Source organism: Corythoichthys intestinalis, chromosome 8, assembly GCF_030265065.1.
Source record: "Corythoichthys intestinalis isolate RoL2023-P3 chromosome 8, ASM3026506v1, whole genome shotgun sequence".
NCBI lineage: Eukaryota > Metazoa > Chordata > Actinopteri > Syngnathiformes > Syngnathidae > Corythoichthys > Corythoichthys intestinalis.
In genome coordinates this window covers 29,737,566-29,761,295 of record NC_080402.1, presented here as the reverse complement: position 1 = coordinate 29,761,295, position 23,730 = coordinate 29,737,566, and the positions used below count along the sequence as shown (strand labels likewise).

The 23,730-nt window shown below is 38.8% G+C and overlaps 1 protein-coding gene across 7 annotated transcripts in view; it reads left to right on the top strand.

Moving 5' to 3' along the window:
* LOC130919814 (phospholipid phosphatase-related protein type 5-like) overlaps positions 1 to 23,730 on the top strand; it is a 151,436-nt gene that overhangs the window by 65,124 nt on the left and 62,582 nt on the right. For all 7 annotated transcript variants that reach the window (XM_057842379.1, XM_057842377.1, XM_057842378.1 and 4 more), the window contains one exon: positions 12,614 to 12,802. In XM_057842379.1, coding sequence (XP_057698362.1) covers positions 12,614 to 12,802 — 189 coding nt within the window. The remainder of the gene's footprint in view (positions 1 to 12,613; positions 12,803 to 23,730) is intronic.

The following is a 23,730-nucleotide window of genomic DNA, read 5'->3' as shown; positions in this document are numbered from 1 at the left end:
CTTACAGTGGTATGAAAAAGTATCTGAACCTTTTGGAATTTTTCACATTTCTGCATAAAATCTTCATCAGATGTAATCTGACTTTGGTCAAAATCCCACCGATGAAAAAACAGTGTCTGCTTGAAGTAAAAACCAATTCAAGTCTTCTCTGGCCTCAAAGTTCCCACCGCCTGACAAACTGTGCAGCCCAAACCCGATTTTTTTTTTTTTTTTTTTAATATGTCAGGGGCGTGATTTGTTAGTCCAGCTTTTCAGTGTATCGACAAATCTCCGACTCTTTCAAATGATGTTAATTTTTATAAACAACATGCAATTCTAGGGATTTGTTCTGTAAATGAATTCATGCATATTATTATTTTATTTTATAAAGTAATGTCCATAACTAGGCACAGTCCCTTTTAGAGATGCTGGGACTGGAGTGCTGTGAGGTAGTAGGGGGAGACGGGCGAGAAGCAAAAGTTCGTGGTGGAATGTGGCGGCAGTCCGCTGTTATTTTGTTTATTGTTTACTTATTGTTGCCACTATAAAGTGGAGAAAGCCATCAACGACTCCTCTCCTTCTTTCCCCCCATTCGGGGCTATTACAATTGATTTTTTTTAAAAAACGTTTTTATATTATTATTTTCTATACACGAGAGGTGCCGGATCTGCCCAAATCCCGGAACACAGGGAGGCCAAAACCAAGAGCTGCCAGATCTTGATCTGGCAAGATCCGGCACAAATTAACCCCTGACATTAATTATACAGTATTTATAGCCAGTGTCTTTATGATACATGCAGGTATGTATAGGGATGGGAATTGATAGGATTTTTACGATTCCGATTCCATTATCGATATATATTAACGATTCGATTCTTTATCGATTCTCTTATCGATTCTAATTTTGGGGAAAAAGAAGAACAAACATTTTGATTGGTATGTAGTTTGTTTAATCAGAAGTCACAACATTACAAACTCACAACGAGGTCAAAAGAAGCCCAAAGCCTCGATGTTAACTGTGGCAAATAGACAAGAATCTGTAACATTTTACTGAAACATTTTTCTCATTGAAGTAAAATAATCCTCCTTTTTAAAAGGACATATGAGCTAATAGCACTCAAAAATAATAATCAAAAAAGATAAATACTCTCAAATACAACAGAACATTGCATAGTGCAAATGTGCAAAATGACAATTCTTTTGCAGAAAAATAAGCATGTCTGCTTTTTCAAGTAGGTCTTTCTAGTAGATCTTTCTGGACTTATGGTGACTCCAGCAGTGGAAAACACCCTCTCAGATGGGGTGGAGAAAGCCTGCACACACAGAAAGTGTTCAGCTAGTCCAGACGGCAGGGGCAGAGTATCTCTTTTGTTGTCCCAAATATTAACAAGTTTATAATTAGGTTGGTGTAATTACATAAGGACGGTTGGATCTCATACAATGTAAGAGGAATTTTAGCACAATCCTCCATTAACTTGGATTTGTTAACTTCCAAGACATAGTTGGGGCACTCTATGGAAAGGTCTTTTGATACTGAGTAGAATAAAAGTGGTTTGGGACCAATGGGACCATCCTATCTCGAATTACGGGCAAAAATAGGCTGATGACGTGGTCAGGTGCATTTCGGGAAGTCACTTGGAACATCCACGTCTGTTAGTTGTAGCAGCACAAAAATACCACCATCGGATGCAGAGGTATATACATTTGTGTGAAATCAGTAGTCAAATTGGCCCCATGACCCACCAAATTCAAATTATTAAAAAAAAAAAAAAAACTGAGTATTGTGGCGTACTAACATTAGTATTAGGAGTATTGAAATTGCTAACAAAATCGTTTAGGATTATTTTAGATGCATATACCGTATTGGCCCGAATATAAGACGATGTTTTTTGCACTGAAATAAGATTGAAAAAGAGGAGGTCGTCTTATAACTGCGGTCTAAAAAAAAAAAAAAAAAAAAAAAAAAAAAAACTGCGGCCTAGACATATACCCATTCACGACGCTTGATGGCGCCAGTCATCAATGAATCGAATGCTGAACGCGACTCGGGCGGCCAAAGGGAACCCCTGACACGAAGAAGAAAGTGGTAAGAAGGAAAAGAGAAGAAAATACCGGTCATAGAAGAGATAACCGAAACTTCGCGACAATTTGGAGAAAAGTGGGTCGAAGATTGGCCAGGTTAACCGGTGTTTGGCCATTCCTTACTACGCGGCGAAACGTCCTACACAATGCTCAGGGTGCTTGCATATGCATTCACACGCATGCGCACATCGGTTGGAAGCGGCGAGTACTCACTATTTTTGTTTTTATTTAGTTATTTAGAACCTTTTCACAGCCTCAAAGATACTTTTTGCATGTATTACCCTCTCATACTTTTAACCATAGTAATTTAGGTGTCAAATTCGACTAATGTAGGACGTTTCGCCGATGTAGGACATTTTGGCAGAACACCGGCAGCTGAGGAGAAGTTATGACGCAAACTTCAAGTTGATGGTGATAAATGAGGCGGTGTCTTCAAACAACTGCAAAGCGGCTGTGAAATATGGTGTCACAGAGTGTAATGTACGGAGATGGAGAGCTCAAAAAGATCACCTAAAAAATGCTCAGTCAGAGAAAAGCTTTCCGTGGTCGTTTCTGTATAAAAATTAATTTGGTGTTCAAAAAGTCTTTTTTCAAACTTAAGTCTTGAAAAAGAGGGGGTCGTCTTATAATCGGGGTCGTCTTATATTCGGGCCAATACGGTATGTTATATTTTTCTGATAGAGTATTCGACGAGGAATACGATAGACCCATTAATAGACTTTTTTTGGAGAAAAAAAAAATCACAATTTCTTGAAGTAGTCTCATGATTAATGAGCTGGTCCGTGAAACTCAACACAATTTCATTCGGTGATGGCTTTCCAGATAGTACTTGTTGAGTGGTCACTCTTTGAATAACCACATAGTCTTACTTGCTGACTGGTGCGTGTATATTGTGCATAAATTACATGACGTAATTGTGACGTAATTTGTGCTGCTTGGAATCTATAAGAGAATCGCCAAACGATTCCCTGGAATTGAAATGCATGAAACCGGTTCTCTATAGGAATGGGTTCTCAAATCCCATCCCTAGGTATGTAGTGTGGCATCTGTCTGTCCGTCTACATTTGGGAGATCTAACTCATATTTGATTTGTTTTGGGGGTAGGAAACCTTATTAATATCTAAAAAAAAAACGGTTCTGTAAACCCATCACAGAAATCTTGTGTGGCATTGTGAATGACAGTTAGTTGAACTACAATACCTGTATAATCTGGTTCTTTAATCATTAGATTTTGGTCTACCTAACTTGAGAGGTGGGAATGGACTTACGCTAATATACAGTACATCTTTAATTCAAAGGGCATTTCAGATGAAAGCTTGCTATAAGAAGGTGTGTTAGTTGAACTTAAGACATTTGCCATTTCCCTTGTCTCTTTACGCTTGCACCCTCTTGAATACCGAGTTGAACTGATAAAAGCCTCAAAGAATTCTGACAGGCCATCCTGACCTTCTTGGACCTGGCCAGAGTTTGTCAGCAGTTTGTTCCCTTGTCTTACTGTTTTAAGAGTTACTTTTATGCAAATGAAGTTCTAGGTCAGTGAGCACAAATTAGAAATCATGAGTATGACCTTAATGAATATTCAGACCTGTCTACATAAAAGAACTGTTATACTTTCAAACAAAGGTTAAATGGTCTGAGCTGTCAGACGGACAGTCAATTGAATTGGTCAACTATAATACTGATAACACCGGATGCTAAAAAACATGCCAACGTGCCAACTCCTGTAGTCGTCATTAAACATTGTAAATCTTCTTTTCACGCGTCCTCCCACCATATGAAACCTTGCGCTCTCGCCATCCCACCCTTACTTTCTCCCTCGCCTCCTCCCATATGCCTTCTGTAGTTTAGTAAAAACGAATGATGATTGTTCAGCATCAGTGCTTTTGTATGTACGTGCGTGTGTGTATGTGTCAGAGTTCCTCCTCAGAGGAACAGGAATGCACCCACATGTCCACGGACATTCTCATTGGAAACACGCACACATACCCCCACACGATCAACACACAGACACAAGTCGTGTCGAAGGCGACAAACATGGGAAAAGGCCACGGAAAGAGCTGCTTGATATTGTTGTCCTATATATAAACGGGAAGCCGGGGGTGTTCGTTGGATTTGCCAGCATGTTCAGAGAAGTGTGTGGGTGCTCACATCTTCAAGATTACTTGTGTTAAAGCAACATTTTTAATATTTGTAATTTGACCATTGTATTTTAATTAGGGCTGTCAAATTTATCGCGTTAACGGGCGGTAATTAAATTTGTTAATTAATCACGTTAAAATATTTGACGCAATTAACGCATGCACGGAATGACCCGTTCATGCGTTGCCTCAAACAGTTTACAATGACGCCGTTTTAGCACATTGAGAGCGAAAAGGGAGCGACGCGAGTGGACAAAGGCGTTCATTGGTCCGCGCCTTTTATTGGCTTAAGCTTTGGCAGCTCATGGGGAAGAATTATCGGAGACGATCTTTTTCTTAACACGCTTAATTTAACACAATGCAGAACATACTGTATACCATTTGCAGCTACCACTGACAGTCATGGTTGCCCAACTTCCCATCATGCATTTGGGTGGAACAGTTAAGTCGCTACAGTATCATTTAACTCATTCACTCCCAGCCATTTTCACCAGAGCAAGGCCCTTCGCTCCCAGGCGTTTTTCTGGATTTTGACTGATTTTGCAAGGCCCACAGAAAATTCTGTTCTATTGCTATATAAACATGGACCCCATCAAAAGAAAGATTAGACTCTCTTCTTTCAGCAGAAAAAAAGTAAGTTTGTATCTTTTTCCATTCTTTAGAAATCCGTATTAGAAAATAGCTTAGTTTGAGCAATTTTCCAATTTCTGATGAAAAACCGGAGAAAATGAGCTTTTTGTAAACGCATACATTTCAAACATAACTTTGACTTTAACCAAGCTATTTTTTGCATTAGTTACATCCCAAACATCTGAATAATGTTTTCCTATTACAAAATACCATGAACAACCAGACAAATAGAGCATTTGATAGCAAAGTAACAATTTATTCACACATGACTACTGAGAGATGACGGTTTGTCGCCAAGATGACGCCGTTGTCGCCACGTCAGTCGTGTAAACTTTTCCCTCATCGTTTTCTGTCTCACAAAGATGGAATATTTTTGTGTAGTCTGCTTGGCGATCCGCTGCACTGGGGGTCTCACTCGTTTTGCTCGGTCGTCCAGCGCCTGGCCTCCCAGGCCTCCTCGAGGTTGTTATGTTCGGTCGGAGCGCCGCCTGGCATTATGCCGCCAGGGCTCCGACCATTCTGCCCGGCCGTTCACTGCTGTTGAATCGGGTTGCCTTGTCTTAAAAAATGCGCAACTGCCCTCCAGTGGCCAGTTTTATTGCTTTAAAATGGGTTTGGAGCGTTGTTCTTTGTTTCTCAGATAGAGCGGAAGCTATATATGCTTCTAATAAAAAAAAAAATAATAATAATAATTTTTTTTTTAAAAAAGCAAAAGACGTATAAATACGTTTTTGGGACAGTGAAGCATTTAAAAATAGAACGTATTTATACGTTTCTGGGAGCAAATGAGTTAATCAAAGCACAACAAAAATAACGTTCCTATATCTCACAGGAGACGATCTTTTTCTTAACACACTTAGTTAAACACAACGCAGAACATACTGTATACCATTTGCAGCCACCACTGACAGTCATTGTTGCCCAACTTCCCACCATGCATTTGGGCAGAACAGTTAAATCGCTACAGTATCATTTAGTGAAAGCACAACAAAAATAATTTTCCTGTCCCTCAAAAAAATAATGTTCACAAAAAGAAAAGCGCTCAATGCAAAGAGAACTGGCATTCCCAATCAAAATAGCTATGCAAAATAAACATAAAACTTACTCAGACTTTGCCTTGGCTTGATTTCTTAAGTAATTTAAAACATGCCATTGCCACCTTGTGGTGTATTTCAATCACTATCTTATGTAGTTAAAGACACTGTGGTAGAACGGCTGTGATGTCACCGCTCGGCGAGGTCAACAATGGCGAGCTACTAGTTTATTTTTTGATTGAAATTTTTACAAATTTTATTTAAACGAAAACATTGAGGGGTTTTAATATAAAATTACTATAACTTGTACTTACATTTATCTTTTAAGAACTACAAGTCTTTCTATCCGTGGAGCGTGGATCCCTTTAACAGAAAGAATGTTAATAATGTTAATGCCATCTTGTGGATTCATTGTTATAATAAACTAATACAGTACTTATGTACAGTATGTTGAATGTTTATGTCCGTCTTGTGTCTTATCTTTCCATTCCAACAATAATTTACAGAAAAATATGGCATATTTTAGAGATGGTTTGAATTGCGATTAACCCTTTAACACCGAACGTGTCGGCAGCGACGCGTTTACGCATGTCGTCTTTGAAGCTTCGTCACGCTGTAATTACGTCACCCACGTGCTGCTGGTCGGTCTCATTTGAAAGTACGGAAGTTGATGTCCACACCAGTTTTTATTTGAAGTCAATCGACCAAGAAAAACGGGAGATAATGTCATTTGAGTTTTATAGTTTTATTGCACTCATAAATATGCATTAAAACGCTGCATGGACCATGTATCTATCTCCATATTTCCATCATTTCTTGTCCTTTTTCAAAACCGAAAGCAGCACAAAAGACTACATATATCCCAAGAGCCGTTGTGATGTCAAGAAGGGCGAACCGAATGTGGACATTTTTCATAAATTTCCGAGTGAGGCGCCAACTAAGGAAAAGGAGGCGTGCTGAAGCAAGCAACGGCCAGTTTGAGTGAGCGACTTTGAAACGTGCAGAATGAATCTAAAACTAAATTTAGCGCAAGCTAATGCATTATTTCATTAACACAAGGATGAAGATGAGCCGTATTTGTCGTTTTCCTGAGATGAGTCGGCGTCTCGGCGAGTAGATGTGACAGGCTGACAGCAGCGCGCAAACGGCAAAAGAGTAGGCTGTGTGACGTTGTGTGTGACGCAGCTCCGTGACCTGTTCATGCAGAAGCTTTATTGAGTTGGCAAAAAAAAATAAAAAAACTTTATTGGGTCGTATGCCAGAAAAATTAGAATTGAACTGAACTACTTCTCAACATTTTTGAAAATACTTTTTTTCAATGTTATACATATTTTTTCTTCGCTATAATCTTTGCAAATTTTATAAAGATGAGTGTTCAAGAAGCTTGGTTGCATGCACTATATACTTTAGATAAGGTGATGGGTATAAAACCTAACTTCACAAAGAGATATCCTCCAAACCCTTTTTGTGTTAGATGATATATATATATTTTTTTCTCACTATTTTGCACTGTATATAACCCGTTTTGACCATAGTATGTGTAAAGGCCAAAAACGCCTATGACCATACTTGCTGTTTGTGTTGAATTGTCAAACATAAAACTATTCAATCTTATTTTTTTCTATTGAATGTTTATCCTAACAAGTACAATAAATATTATCAAGCTTCAAAACGTTTGGTCGAGCATGTTTGGTTGTCAATGGTACATCAACATTACAAATTTTGAAAAAATATTTTGGGATTTTTTTGTCTTTTTGGGTCCAAAATGTGGATTATAATTGGTCAGTGAAGAAAACAACAGTTTGGACATTAAGTTCAAGGCGTCCAAAAAAAAAGGGACCCAACTTGGCCATTGTGAACAATTTTTTCTTTGAAATATAAAGGCAACATCAAATGCATGCAAATTCGGCCAAAATAGGCTTAGGTGTTAAAGGGTTAATTATGATTAAGTAATTTTTAAGCTGTGATTACCTCGATTAAAAATTTTAATTGTTTGACAGCCCTAATTTTAATACGTATTTGAATTACCCTACTTAAAAATCATGTTTATGGTGCCCTTGTTTGAACAATCAAAGGAGAACAGTATTCCTACCCTTGCCACAGTAACCCTTTATCAAACACTTAGGTCTACAGGGCAGAGGGTTGCTTGTGCAAAACTCAGATTATTTACTTAACAAAAAAAAATCTCTTACGCCACAGACTGTTTCTGTGATTCTAACGGTCTTAATCAGTATACAACATACTCAATTTTAAAGCACATCTATCATATACACACATACACATATTTAAGAAGGGAATCAGGTCACTACGACTTCCACATACTTCCACATTGAGAGTGAGTGAGTGAGTGTTAAGTGTAGCAGGTCTCTTCGTCTCCATAATTAATGAGGTGGTAGCTTTGATGGTTCGGAATCTCTTTGAATAAATAACTACAAAACCAGCACAAACGTGTAGCCTATATTAACTTAAATGCCAATTATGTTGCCTATTTATTATAATATATTCCTAATTTGCAACATCAAGAAAAAATGGCATGCAGCCTGATATGCTGTACATTTTTACCATTACATCAACACTGAATTACTGAAGTAAGAGTATTCTTCCCTATCTGCAATGTTACTACCATGTTGACAAAATGTTCTCTTTAAAGATGTAGACGGAAGTTGTCCAAACATCCATTTTTATTACTGCTTATCTTGTTCAGGGTCACACGGAGTTTATTAACTGACTAGGAATACACCCTGGACGAGTTGCTGGTTTGTTGCAGCTGTGTCACAAATTGGACTCTATTTTCGTAGGCGGTGCGAATGCGCCCGGGTGTTAAAAAAAACAGCACATCTGGATTTTCACGTCAGTGCCAATTGACCTGGATATGTTTTGGAATTTGTTATACTACTCAGCGCCAAATGGGGGAACCGGCGTAGCAGTAGTGCATCCTTAAATACATGCCCATACAAGTGACGATTTGGTGTATGAAAGTTAGGCTCTCCTTCAGCACTGGTCTATGACAGACCGCTGGTACAGTGGGGCAAATAAGTATTTAGTCAACCACTAATTGTGCAAGTTCACCCACTTGAAAATATTAGAGAGGCCTGTAATTGTCAACATGGGTAGACCTCAACCATGAGAGACAGAATGTGGATAAAAGAACAGAAAATCACATTGTTTGAGTTTTAAAGAATTTATTTGCAAATCATGGTGGAAAATAAGTATTTGGTCAATACCAAACGTTCATCTCAATACTTTTTTATGTACCCTTTGTTGGCAATAACGGAGGCCAAACGTTTTCTGTAACTCTTCACAAGCTTTTCACACACTGTTGCTGGTATTTTGGCCCATTCCTCCATGCAGATCTCCTCTAGAGCAGTGATGTTTTGGGGCCGTCGTTGGGCAACACGGACGTTCAACTCCCTCCACAGATTTTCTATGGGGTTGATACCTGGAGACTGGCTAGGCCACTCCAGGACCTTGAAATGCGTCTTACGAAGCCACTCCTTTGTTGCCCTGGCTGTGTGTTTGGGATCATTGTCAAGCTGAAAGACCCAGCCACGTCTCATCTTCAATGGCCTTGCTGATGGAAGGAGATTTTCACTCAAAATCTCTCGATAAATGGCCCCATCCATACTTTCTTTTGCACGGATCAGTCGTCCTGGTCCCCTTTGCAGAAAAACAGCCCCAAAGCATGATCCTTCCACCCCCATGCTTCACAGTGGGTATGGTGCAATTCAGTATTCTTTTTCCTCCAAACGAGAGAACCTGTGTTTCTACCATAAAGTTCTATTTTGGTTTCATCTGACCATAACACATTCTCCCAGTCCTCTTCTGGATCATCCAAATGCTCTCTAGCGAACCGCAGACGGGCCTGGACGTGTACTTTCTTCAGCAGGGGGACACGTCTGGCAGGGCAGGATTTGAGTCCCTGGCGGCGCATTGTGTTACTGATAGTAGCCTTTGTTACTGTGGTCCCAGCTCTCTGTAGGTCATTCACTAGGTCCCCCCCGTGTGGTTCTGGGATTGTTGCTCCCCGTTCTTGTTATCATTTTGTCGCCACGGGGTGAGGAGGATGTTGAAAGTCTGTGTTGCCCAACGACGGACTCAAAACATCACTACTCTAGAGGAGATCTGCATGGAGGAATGGGCCAAAATACCAGCAACAGTGTGTGAAAAGCTTGTGAAGAGTTACAGAAAACGTTTGGCCTCCGTTATTGCCAACATAGGGTACATAAGAAAGTATTGAGATGAAAGTTGGGTGTACACCAAATACTTATTTTCCACCATGATTTGCAAATAAATGATTTAAAAATAAAAAAATGTGATTTTCTGTTATTTTTTTCCACATTCTGTCTCTCATGGTTGAGGTTTACCCATGTTGACAATTAGAGGCCTCTCTAATATTTTCATGTGGGAGAACTTGCTCAATTAGTGGTTGACTAAATACTTCTTTGCTCCACTGTACCTAGGAACAATTTTGCCATTAAATAAGTATTGTATTTTATTTTTACGTTTAAAATGTCATGCTACAGTACTGTGGTTAAAACTCATCAACAACCAAGGGGGCTTGACCATTGTTGTCATTCCCTTTGATTTTACCGAGCGTGATTTTCAAATTTAACAGATCTATTGTCATTCTGTTTCCTCCCAGTTGCTGCTTTCATGGCCATCATCATCACAACATGTGAACCAGTTCAGTCCACTGCCATGCATTTAACTCATGCACGACCAAACATCATGTCACAAGCCATCCCCTTCTTTCAAGCGCCACAGAATATTGTGTTCTATGGCTACATGAACACAGAATTTACGAAAAAGAAATTAGATTCCCTTCTTTAGTTAAACGCACCACATTTGAAGGCCATGCGAAGCTGACTGCTTATTGGCTGCAAAAGAATAGAATAGAATAGAATAGAATAGAATAGAATAGAATAGAATAGAATAGAATAGAATAGAATAGAATAGAATAGAATAGAATAGAATAGGCCTTTATTGTCATTATACAGTTGAACAAAGAAATTGTGGAGCATCTCCTGTTACATTGCAGGACAAGTAAAAATCTTAATAGTGACTTGCAAGTATAAAATCTAAATAAATATAAAATGTGTACGAGGTAGTCCTGTGTTCAGGCAGTGCAAGTAATTGAAGTGAAGTAGCAGCAGTTGACAGTGAAGGCATTGGAATATTGTACATTATTATTGCACATAGAAAATGTGTGAATAGAAGCGAAGTAGCAGCAGTTGACAGTGCAGGCATTGAATATTGTACGTTAATATTGCACGTAAGTGGTATTGCACATAGAGTATTGCATATAAATGAATATTAGACATTGGGTGATGTGGCGTTACACATGGCAATTCAGGGTGGAGATGGCTTTAGCAAAGAAACTGTTCCTCAGTCTGTTTGTTCTTTGCTTTTAAACACTTATAGCGTCTCCCAGAGGGGAGCAGTTCAAACAGCTGGAAACCAGGATGTGAGCGGTCCTTGAGGATGTTCAGAATTTGACATTGTTTGGCGGAAAACAGCATCTTTTTCATTTATCTGCCTGTGCACATCCGCTAAATTACCAAAACCCGATCTGGCATGCCAAAATAAACAACACAAATGTTTAGAACTGCATGAAAAGCGAGTCTATAGTGACAGACAACAATTCACGGTTACATTCACACTGTCACAGAGTGGGAGCAAAACCCAAGCTGCATGAACAAAAGTCAAACGAATGTACCACTACACCATCAGTGAACTATGAAATATTTAATAAGGAAAATCTAATATTGTTCATCTTACTTTTTATATATTACTTAGTGAGATAAATGTGAAAAGAATGATACAGTAGATACTTAATGGGCCACATTGATGCACCAATTGCTGCAAGACTGTAGATTTAAACACATTATATTTCAGTACACACTGTTCATTTAATATCAACTATGAAACAGTCACTGTTTTTACAGCTAATGCTGCTGTAGTGTAGCTTACACTTGTTTTCCCATTTGGTCCTTTATAGCAGGCAGACAAATCTACACATACAGAATTAGAACATTTATGCACGGGTCTGTGTAGAGGAATTATAGTGTGTTGATAATAATTGGAGTGTGAAAGAATATTCAGTGCATCTGGCTGGCTTGTGTCGAATTGAAGGTTTTCTACGTTTTGCCCCCCCCCTAACCAGTCTTGATTTTATGCTCGGTGACTTTGCTAAAAAGGTCATATTTCATGCTTAATTGCATGTGCTTTAGCATAATGTTAAGCTGGTGTTTTCTTAAATCAAGATACAAGCGTAATGATGAATTGGGTTATGTAAAAAGGTCATGCAAGCGTGTAATCTCGTCGACCCGTTGCCCTGTTCGAAGATGGTTTTGGTCTGTGTCTTCTTTCGTTTTCTCTTAACTGCTCTGCTCTAATTCACGCCATCTGTGCCTCGTTCCCCTCTTCCTCTCCTGCCCTCCTCCTCTTCCAAAAAGTGTTTTTTCCTCCTCATTAATGTGTTTCTCTGCCCGCTCACGCTGCTGAAAGCATCTTTCTCTTACTCCGTGCCTCTTATCACTGCTCGTCGATTTGTCTCCCACTGTCTTCCTCGCTAACTCTTGCCCCCCCCTCCTCCTCGTCCCTCCCTATCTCACCATGCACACTTGATTCATTTGACACATCACGGAGGAATCCATCATTTTTTCTGCGGTGAAGGATTTTAAGGGTGGAAGTTTCACTTTTTGAGCAGATCCAACCCCTAAAGCTGGAACCAATATGTTTTATTTCCAGCTGGTCATCATGGCAGGGACCGTGTTGTTGGCATACTACTTTGAGTACACGGACACCTTCCCAGTGCACATCCAGGGTTTCTTCTGCTTTGACAAGGCTTACTCCAAGCCATACCCGGGACCAGAGGACTACAGCAAGGCGCCGCCCGTTCTTGTCTACTCTCTGGTTACCGCCATCCCCACTGTGACGGTGAGTCAGTATCCATCAGTAAAATTGCCACGCTTCCACAGGTGTTAAAAATGTGAGGTGCGCACACACATCCATAGTTCCCCTCATGCACATGAAGCTTTTGGTTTGGAAGGAGAGCGATGTGAGTGGGTGTGCGTCCTCGTGGTCTCGCTTTTCTGTTTGAGTGCATGCGTTCCGTGTCATAACCATGGCAACCGTCACTATATTTGTCCTGCATAGCGCAGTCCGAGTCAGCCACAGTGTGCAGAGAGTGTCTGTTCGAATCTGTTACAGCTTTGTAACAGAATCTAATATTTACCTTACAAAAAACTTAAACTTAAAGTTACTCAATCTGTTCCTTGACATTAGCCTGACTTCAATTCATCTGGATTAAAGAGAACACCAACAGCAATTACATTCAGATCAATTTTCTGTCAGTTTTTATGGCTCTTATCATCATTCGGGTTGTGGTTGAGTTTAAACCGATCCAAACTTATTTTGGGCACAAGGCAGGGCAAACCCTAAGTTAGTCGCTAGCCAATTGCATATCAGACAATTTAGTCCATTTAGTCTGGGTTATTCACAGGGTTTAATCTTCAAACCTATGCTTGTTTTGGGAACATGGGAGAAAATAGGAGTACTCCAGGCAATGTGGGGGATGCGTTTTAAACTCCACAAAGGTAGGCCAGAATTGAATTTTGACGACAGAACCTCAGTACATTCCACATGATCAATTGTATTTGACTAGTAAGCCTAATCCTTAAAAAAATAATAATTTAAAAAAGACGAGATGTTCCATGTCACAATATGAAACAAAAGTTATCCTCTCCGTCTACATGTAAAAAAAAAAAAAAAAAAGTACCTATCTGTAGATCTCAAAATTATTCAGCAACTAATCGATTCTGAAATTATTTGGCAAACATTTTGAGAACTAGTAGATCAGTTTTAGCTAGAGATGTCCCGATCGATCGGGATGGATCGGGTCTGATCACGTCATTTTCAAAGTATCGGAATCGGCAAAAAAATATCGGCCATGCCTTTTTTTAATATATATATATATTTTTTAATTAAATCGTTTTCTAATTGTATTTAATGTTACAGACATAATACGTTACACTCATCTAGAGTCTTTAGTTTAGGCTTAAGGTAGGGTTATCAAATTTATCCCGATAACGGCGGTAATTAATTTTTTTTAAAAATGTATCACGTTAAAATATTTAATGCAATTAATGCATGCACTGCACGACCCACTCACGCGTTGTCGCGCTCAATCTGTAATGGCGCCGTTTTACCTATATAGAGAGATAAAAACGCAGCGTAAAATGAGTAGAGTGAATTGTGGCAGCCTTTGAAGCCTTTCTTTAATTGGCTAAAGCCTTACAATCCCTCTCCCTACGATTAGAAATATCATGGGAAGCAATGTGGGGAAGCAAGGTAGCAATTGATCTTTTTCTTAACACCTTATGTTATTTCCCAATCCAGAGAAGATATATCAATTGGTAGCACTACGCACAGTCATGGTTGCACTTCCCATCATGCATTTGGGCAGAAGTTAAATGGCTACAGTATCATTTACTGAAAACTCAACAAATACACTAGATGGCAATATTTAGTCACAATATACAAAGTCACAATTCTTTCTATCCATGGATCCCTCTCACAGAAAGAATGTTAATTATGTAAATGCCATCTTGAGGATTTATTGTCATAATAAACAAATACAGTACTTATGTACTGTATGTTGAATGTATATATTCGTCCGAGTTTTATTCATTTTTTTCTTAATGCATTGCCAAAATGTATATGATCGGGACAAATTGTCGGGAATGATTGGAATTGAATCGGGAGCAAGCAAAAAAAAGCAATCGGATCGGGAAATATCGGGATCGGCAGATACTCAAACTAAAACGATCGGGATCGGATCAGGAGCAAAAAAAAAACATGATCGGAACAACCCTAGTTTTAGCCCTTTTTAAGTTAAAATAATCAAATCCTCTGAATTTCAGCTTCTCAGCAGTAGGCATTTGCCGATTACCGGTTTTAAGGTATACCGTGGTATGAAAACATCAAGGTTTCAAAACCGCAAATACTTTCCGTCACACAGTCCGTAAGGTATTAGGCATTTTTTATATCCCCAAAATGCATGGAGAAATCCCTCGCTTGCAGCTTTAAGGCTCAACCCTCCCCCACTGGTTGTTGCTCAGTGTCAGTGAGTCAGCTGTGCTACACGATGGCTGGAGGAGGTGAAACTCCTGAACTTTTTCCCCCATTGAATAAAACGAAATCGCTGGTATTGGAATACTTCGGCTACAGAGAAGTTACAGACGATCGCGGCTTAGAGGAGGGCCTACAGACATGTAAAACATGTTTGCGAAGGGTGGCTGCAAAGGAGGCAATACTTGCAATATGATTTCGCATTAATGTCAAATTAAAGCTTAGTAAACATTGCTGTCATGAACGTTTCCCACCAGCTATGAGAGAACTGAGAACTCCAGCATGTCTTGTGTGAGAAAGCGAGTGTTTGTATATAATGTAAACATGATATGAGCCATACACACGTGCTTTTTATGGAAAATAAATAAATTATTTTTGTTCTGATGGTAATTATGTTGAGCTGTGGCTGTGGGCTTTGGCTCACCTAAAGGGCTGCATATATTTCTAATTTATTTGGAATATTTCAGTTATTTTTTTCTTATTTTAAAAAAATATATATTTTAACATTATACTTATATTCCAATCTGCTAATAAATTTTGAAAAATAATAATCCTGTTCATTAGAAACAAAAGTTTTTTTTTTTTTTTTTTTAAACCACGATATCTAAAAGTAAGACATTTTGGAGCTGTAATAGTTAGGGTTAGGGTTAGGAATTTTTTTTAAATAATGGGTCTCAGTAGCCAAAGGATGAATAACCTGTGAATGACGTGTTGGAACTTGAAACAGCTTCAAAAGTAACATGTTAGTAGCCCTCCTTAATAAATACCGTAGTATCCAAGATGTAATGTTACACACTCTAGACCAGTCTTGGTCCGAATTGTGATTATATTGGTCTAGTCTCAGATTCCATTCCAGAAATAAGTACATCACTCCCTCTTGTGTAATATTGATCAATAGGTGTTTATTTGATTTTGTTTAGTCACTAAACAATACCAACTAAATAACAATACTCAGAAAAACAGTAATTCACCCAAACAAGACTTAATAACGACTTTAAAACTTTTGATAACTAATAGAGTGAAATATTAGAAGGATACTCAAATGCCACTCCTTCTCTCTCTCCTTAGGTATTACAGTAATTTGAATAAGTATCCATTCATGAAATGAGTTTTATTGTGGTAACAGGGAGCTGATTTTGACAAAATCTGCAGCTAATTGGGGCATATTTTTCCTGAAATTATAGAAGTTTAAGAGATGATGATGACCTTGACTAATCATAACAGCTTTGCAATTTTGTGCTCATGCCTTTAACCAGCTATTAAGGTTAAGGTATTAACTCTATGTATTTTATTGTAAGTAATGCATAACTACAAAACATAAACATTCAATATTCAGTGTGAAAAAATAATCTGAAGTGTAGTTACACTCTCCTTGCTACATGCAGGCATATTATAAATAATGAAACATCTGCACGTCCTCATCAAAGCTGTGTCTCCATGTTGTCCCCCTGGGCTTGTTGTCTCTTTGATGTCCTACAGTAAAGTGGTGTTACGACATGGTTGCCTCTGTGCGACATAACACAATTGCACTCTCTCGCACGCGCACGCACCAAAACTTGCACACACACATGATGTCAAACAGATCATACACAGTTTTGTACTCAGTGTAAAATAAACCGTGGCTCTCAAAGTTGCTTGGTCAAAAGTCGCAGGGCACTGCTATTAAATACATTGATTCATACCAGTTGTCTATACAATTAGGGTCACCACTCCATCCCAGCTGACTTTAGGCAAGAGGCTAGATAGAAATATTGAGTTAAGTTCACCAAAAACCACTCACTTTTTAACCGGGCTGCCTACTTTTGTCCAACAATGGAGAAGCCTGCAGCCACACACTTACAACACATAAACACTGATACATCGAAACAAGTGAAAGAGAAAAGTATTTAAGAATATAGGCACATACAGTACTTTTTATAAGAGTCAACCGAATCCTGCTTCACTTCCAGGGTCCAAGCTTGTTTCTCCAATATGCAGGTGTAGCACAATGGATTAGGAGTGTGAATAACAATCTGACATACTCACATTCGATTGGCTAAAATTGTATTGGCATATAAAAATGTTTAACAGTGGCTACTTTGCCTACTTCTGGAAAATGTTGGCTCTTATTTATGTTTTTTCAGTTATTACATATCGGAAAAAATGGAGTTCTGTATCTTTTCACTTTAATAAACAAGATACTTTCTACTAGGTTGTGTATGATCAAGCTCTTGCCCATCCTTTTATATAATACATTATATATTTTTTAAAAAATCTAAACATAATCACAGTCTCAGGCTGATCCTTACGTACGGAGCTGCTTTTCCTTCCAAGTCAGTCCATTTATTAATTAAACAAGGTTGAGCTTAACCCTTTATTAGGAAAGCGACTATTTTTAGTAATTTAAAAAAAAAAAAAAATACTCATAAAGACCTGGTGTCCACATAAGTAAACATTACATTTTGGATGATGTAGGCTACAATATTAACATTTGGTATTCAAGGTTGCCCTGTTATGTTAATGTTGCGTACTTATCTAGGGCATTTATCTACACATTTTTATGGTGCCTGAGTAATTTACGTTAGCTGTCATTCACCCAATCTCGAAAATATTCATACACTATGGTGCTGATGCCATTCAAGGGGCCGCCAAACCCAATGCGGTCAAAGGCACGTCACCAGTTGGCTGCAATTCAACAACAACTCAACAACATGTTAAAGAACTATACTGAGTGTTTCACTTTTTAACTGTTAGGGTCCGCAACAGCGAAAACAAGGTTGGACTTCAATATAAGACGAATATAAGACAGTGTTTTTTTGCATTGAAATAAGATTGAAAAAGAGGGGGTCATTTTATATTCGCGGTCTAGACATTATACCCATTCACGACGCTAGATGACGCCAGATATCATTGAAGCGATGTTCTGTTATGACAGATCTCAGCTAATCTCCCCATTCACGACGCTAGATGGCGCCAGATATCATTGAAGCGATGTTCTGCCATGACAGAGCTCAGCTACTAGTTTAACCACTTTGCATTATGTTATTGCAGTGTTTTTCCTTATTCAGATTTGTGTGAAGACGACAGTTACAGTTAGACTTCACTTTGATGGTTAATGCAGTTATTGCAATTTTGTTGTTTTATCACAATAGATTGTTTTTCTACATTTCAAAAACCTGAAGCCATTCAATTACGAATGTGATTGCACTTTAGTTTACATATTTAAATGTTCAGATATTAAGATTTGAATGAGGCAAAATAACATGCGTTTTCTCTCAAATATATTGTTATAACCATTTGTTTTAGATGTACTGAAATTATTTTCTGTATAAAAATTAATTTGGTGTTAGAAAAGTCTTTTTTCAAACTTGAGTCTTGAAAAAGGGGGTCGTCTTATAGTCAGGGCCGTCTTATATTCGGGCCAATACGGTAAAATGGGAGGATTGGCTGTTAATGCTCAGGTTGCATTGTCATTGACGGCCCTTAGACATCCAATTCATTTTGACTCGGAGTAAAAGATCGCTGGTGAACCTTTCGAGTCAAAATGGATTGGACGTTTAGTATCGCCAATGGCAGCCAGTAACTTAATTGAGTGTGTTATAAAGAGTAACCCCCCCCCGAGTCAAAGATACTTTCAAATTTTGAGACAACTCTTCTGACTCTGTTGGAACATTTCAGCGAAGGCAATTTATGTGCCAATAGCTTTTGAACAATGAAAGTCAAAGTGCTTTGTCATAAAAGTTGTGAATAAGCATAAAGCTCTCTTGTCATTTGTGTCACTCTCCCTTTTGTTTACATTTAACATAGCAGTTTAGGCTCCACTTTAATGTCCTGAATGATTTTCTACCACACAGATGGCAGTTTTGACAACATGTTTATGTGAGCTGAGCTTGCAGTCGATTAGTGGGGTGCTGCAGGCGCAAGGCTATGTGAGGTTCTTAGAGTGGGTGCGCAGTGATATGTTTTTGCCTGGAGTGTGAAAGTTTTTTTTCTTCTCTTTTTCCGAAGTCATAGCATCTGTGTTCACTCTTGCTTGAGGAAAAAGCGCGCCATCCCACAAGCCTGTGTGTTCAAACATGGAGAGAAGAAAAAGTAGATTTCACTTCTCACTCAAATCTGACTCAGACTTCAATGTTACGAGCAACAAAAGGACATTTTATACTAACAACCTCCAATTCAATGTGTTAAAAATGCTTTTTGAAACTCACTGGTGAACCCTCCCGGTGCAGGTGAATGTAGGTAGATGTTAGTGCCAAACATTTAAATGCTGTAGTTGATGTCGTCACTGTAGGTTAGACGTCCCACACAAAAAGAATTAAATTAGAACAAGGACAAGATTAAACAGTATGAATAATCTTGTCAGGAACACTGCTACATGTAGATAATAACACAATGACAATGAGATGACATGCCATGCTGTTAAACAACCAATGGAAACTGTTTATAATGTCATAATGACAACTGAACTGCCTGCCTCAAAAAAGGACAACTGGTGGTTAAATGTAATACATCCATTATTCTAACGAGGATCAGTTGAGGTGATTTTTTTTTTTTTTTTTTAAATAAATGAACATCAATAGATGAATCAGCAGCCCAAGCGCTTTGATGAATGATGATGATTAAAAGGATTTGGCTTCAAAATGATATCAATCAATTCTGCATGTAGCAAGTCAAAAATAGAACAGCACAGATGACAACTGTTGTGTAGAGCTGCCACAAAGTATAATTTTTTAAGGTCGATTAACCACCAATTGTTTTTGCGTTTAGTTTACTCAAAAGCAGGTACACTGCTGGCTAAAACTATTGGCACCCCTGCAATTCTGTCAGATAATGCTCAATTTCTCCCAGAAAATGACTGCAATTACAAATGCTGTGGTAGTAATATCTTCATTTATTTTTCTTGCAATGAAAAAACACACACACACAAAAATGAAATCATTATCATTTTACACAACTCCAAAAATGGGCCGGACAAAAGTATTGGCACCCTCAGCCTAATACTTGGTAGCACAACCTTTAGACAAAATAACTGCGGACAACCCCTTCCGGTATCCATCAATGATTTCTTACAATGCTCTGCTGGAATTTTAGACCATTCTTCTTTGGCCAACTGCTTCAGGCCTCTGAGATTTGAAGGGTGACTTCTAGGATGGGAATTGATAGGATTTTTACGATTCCGATTCCATTATCGATATTGCTTAACGATTCGATTCTTTATCGATTCTCTTATTGATTCTAATTTGGGGAAAAAGAAGAACAAACGTTTTGATTGGCATCGAGTTTGTTTAATCAGAAGTCACAACTTTACAAACTCACAACGAGATCAAAAGAGGCCCAAAGCCTCAATGTTAACTGTGGCAATAAGTGGCAAATACACAAGAATGTGTAACATTTTACTGAAACATTTATCTAATAGAATATAAAAAATATTGGTATATATTGGCAGATAGGTTGTTTTTCTGCCTTTGACAATATGTGTTAAAGCAGGGGTCCCCAAACTTTTTCCTGTGAGGGCCACATAACTTTTCCCTTCTCTGATGAGGGGCCGGGGTCAGTTTGTAACAGAAAAAGTGTGACGATTGCAGAAGTGCATAAATGTAAAAAAATTATTGTTTTTCAGAAAGCCACAATCAAATAACCCTTTCTGGATTCTTCACAGAATGAAAGTAAATAAAATAAAAATAATAATATAATATAATAATAATAATAATTAATAATAAAAACACTATTAATTAAATAGATAATAACCAAATAACCCTCTCTGAATTCTTCAAGGAAAAGGCAAGGAAATAAATAACACGATTGAGAAAAAAAAAAAAAATCAAAATGGCCGGACCAAATGTGGAGGCGGGCCGTATTTGGGGCGTGGGCCGCAGTTTGGGGACTCCTGGGTTAACGTGTATTATTTTACCATTACATTGAATTGCATGCCTTTTAGTTTTTGTGGCGCTTACATGCTCAAGTGGGGGCGCCCTTGCGCTTCCTCACGCGAAGAAGAACGCGCTCACGTGAAGAAGAGCGCGAAGAAGAAATGCCGCATCCAAGCGAGTGAGCAAGTTAGTGAGAGAGGGAAACACTTCTACGAGCCTACGTTCTTTGTTAATGTTAATATCTACAGAGGCAACGCCTGTATGTATCATCTTTTGTGTTGTTGTTGTTGTGTTTCCACTCGCGATCAGACACTTAAATCCAGTTGTGTAGTTGTTTGAACGATGTGCTAATGCTAGCGAACGAATACTAACCATTTGTTATTACTGTTATTAGCAGCTAATCATCGCTGATTTACATTGATGCAAACCTGTTTGTTATTGGGGACGAAATTGATTTGTTTCATTTCTATTCTTAGTTTCACTCTTCAAGTGATGGTTGAATAAAGTCAGCAAATTATACCAACGTCTTCTGCATCGTCATTTGGGAGTTTAGCTAGCTGTATAGCCAGGACTGAGCCTTAGCCTCTCTGTGAGGACAGCGCAGTCGTATTCCCTCCCGATGCAGTTATCTCCACCTTGCAATGACTCCAAGTCGCTTTGTTGTAATTTTTCCTCGTGAAGTGAAGACACACTTTCGAGCGTTTGAACCTACGTGCTCTCATTGTTATGTTTATGGCTGCAAAGCTCGTGCTTACTCGTCGAAACCTTTCATTTTCACACTCTTTCCTGGTGAAGTGTAGTCAAACTTTGGAGCGAGTAGTTCTTGGCGCCATGCTAGTTTGATGCGTCTGGACAACAAGACACGTCACGACGCAATACGCGTCTTTTGGAATCGTTAAAGGGATCGTTAAGGCTTTTTCATTGTGATGTCGAGGCCTCGAAACACTCAGAACCGGTTCCGAATTGGAATCGGATTTCGATTCCCATCCCTAGTGACTTCTCCAAACTGCCATTTTCAGATATCTCCATAGGTGTTCAATGGGATTCAGGTCACTTTACAAGTCTCCAGTGCGTTCTCTCAAACCATTTTCTAGTGCTTTTTGGAGTGTGTTTGGGTCATTGTCCTGCAGGAAGACCCATGACCTCTGAGGGAGACCCAGCTTTTTCACACTGGGCCCTAGATTATGCTGCAAAATTTGTTGGTAGTCTTCAGACTTCATAATGCCATGCACATGGTCAAGCAGTCCAGTGCCAGAGGCAGCAAAGCAAACCCAAAACGTCAGGGAACCTCTGCCATGTTTGACTGTGGGGACCGTGTTCTTTTCTTTGAAGGCCTTGTTTTTTTCCTGTAAACACTATGTTGATGCCTCATCCAAAAAGCTCTACTTTTGTCTCATCTGACCAGGGAACATTCTTCCAAAATGTTTTGGCTTTCTCAGGTAAGTTTTGGCAAACTCCAACCTGGCTTTTTTTATGTCTCTGGGTCAGAAGTGGGGTCTTCCTGGGGATCCTACCATACAGTCCCTTTTCATTCAGACACAGATGGATAGTGCGGGTTAACCCTGTTGTACTCTCGGACTGCAGGACAGCTTGAACTTGTATGGATGTTAGTCGAGGTTCTTTATCCATCATCCGCACAATCTTTCGTTGAAATCTCTCGTCAATTTTTCTTTTTCGTCCACATCTAGGGAGGTTAGCCACAGTGATGTGAGCTGTACACTTATTTATGACGCTGCGCATGGTAGACACAGGAACATTCAGGTCTTTGGAGATGGCCTTGTAACCTTGAGATTGCCCGTGCTTCCTCACAATTTTGCTTCTCAAGTCCTCAGACACTTCTTTGGTCTTCTTTCTTTTCTCCTTGCTCAATGTGGTACACACAAGGACACAGGACAGAGGTTGAGTCAACTTTAATCCATTTCAACTGGCTGCAAGTGTGATTTAGTTATTGCCACCACCTGTTATGTGCCAGAGGTATGTAACAGGTGCTGTTAATTACACAAATTGGAGAAGCATCACATAATTTTTCAAACGGTGCCAAAACTTTTGTCTGGCCCATTTTGGGAGTTTTGTGTAAAATGATAACGATTTAATTTTTTTCCCCTTCTCTTTTGTGTTTTTTCATGTCAAGCAAAATAAATGAAGATATTACTATCAAAGCATTTGTAATTGCAATCATTTTCTGGGAGAAATTGAGCATTATCTGACAGAATTGCAGGGGTTCCAATAATTTGGTCAGCAATTTATGTAGGACATTACTTGAAGCTAGCTCAAAGAAATTGAACAATTTAAGTGTTGGACGGTGGCGCTGAAGTGAAGTGAAAAAAGTAGCAGCTTATAGTCTGAAAATTACGGAAGTTTTTGATTAGTCAACTAATCATGGCAGCCCTATTGTTGAGTGCTGACGTGGTAACTGAATTGGAAAAAAAAAACATTTACATTCTGTACCAAAAATGACTAATAGAGGCACTTGTGCTAGTTGGAAATAATGCTGCAAGTTTCAATGAATCAGTAAAGGTGAATGTGTGGGAGGATGTTCCCACACAATCCCTAATGCCAGTGAGTCCCCACTGTGTTTAGAGCGAGTACTCACATTCGGATTTTAAAAGCAGGAATTAGCCTAAAAAAAGAGACATCATAACAAGTATTTCAATTGGAAGAGAATCATATGCTCGATGTGCAATATTTTTGACACAAATCCTCTCCAATCCTGACTCGTTAACCTTCGACCAGTTGTGGATCAAATAATTATTGCAGCCATCAAATGCACGTTGCAAAAGAATCCTCTCACACACTAAAACGGACCAAGCATGATGCTGCAAATGTATAATAGTCCACAAGGGCCATAAATGCCAAATACTTGTACTTTGGAGAGGTTTGAGCGAA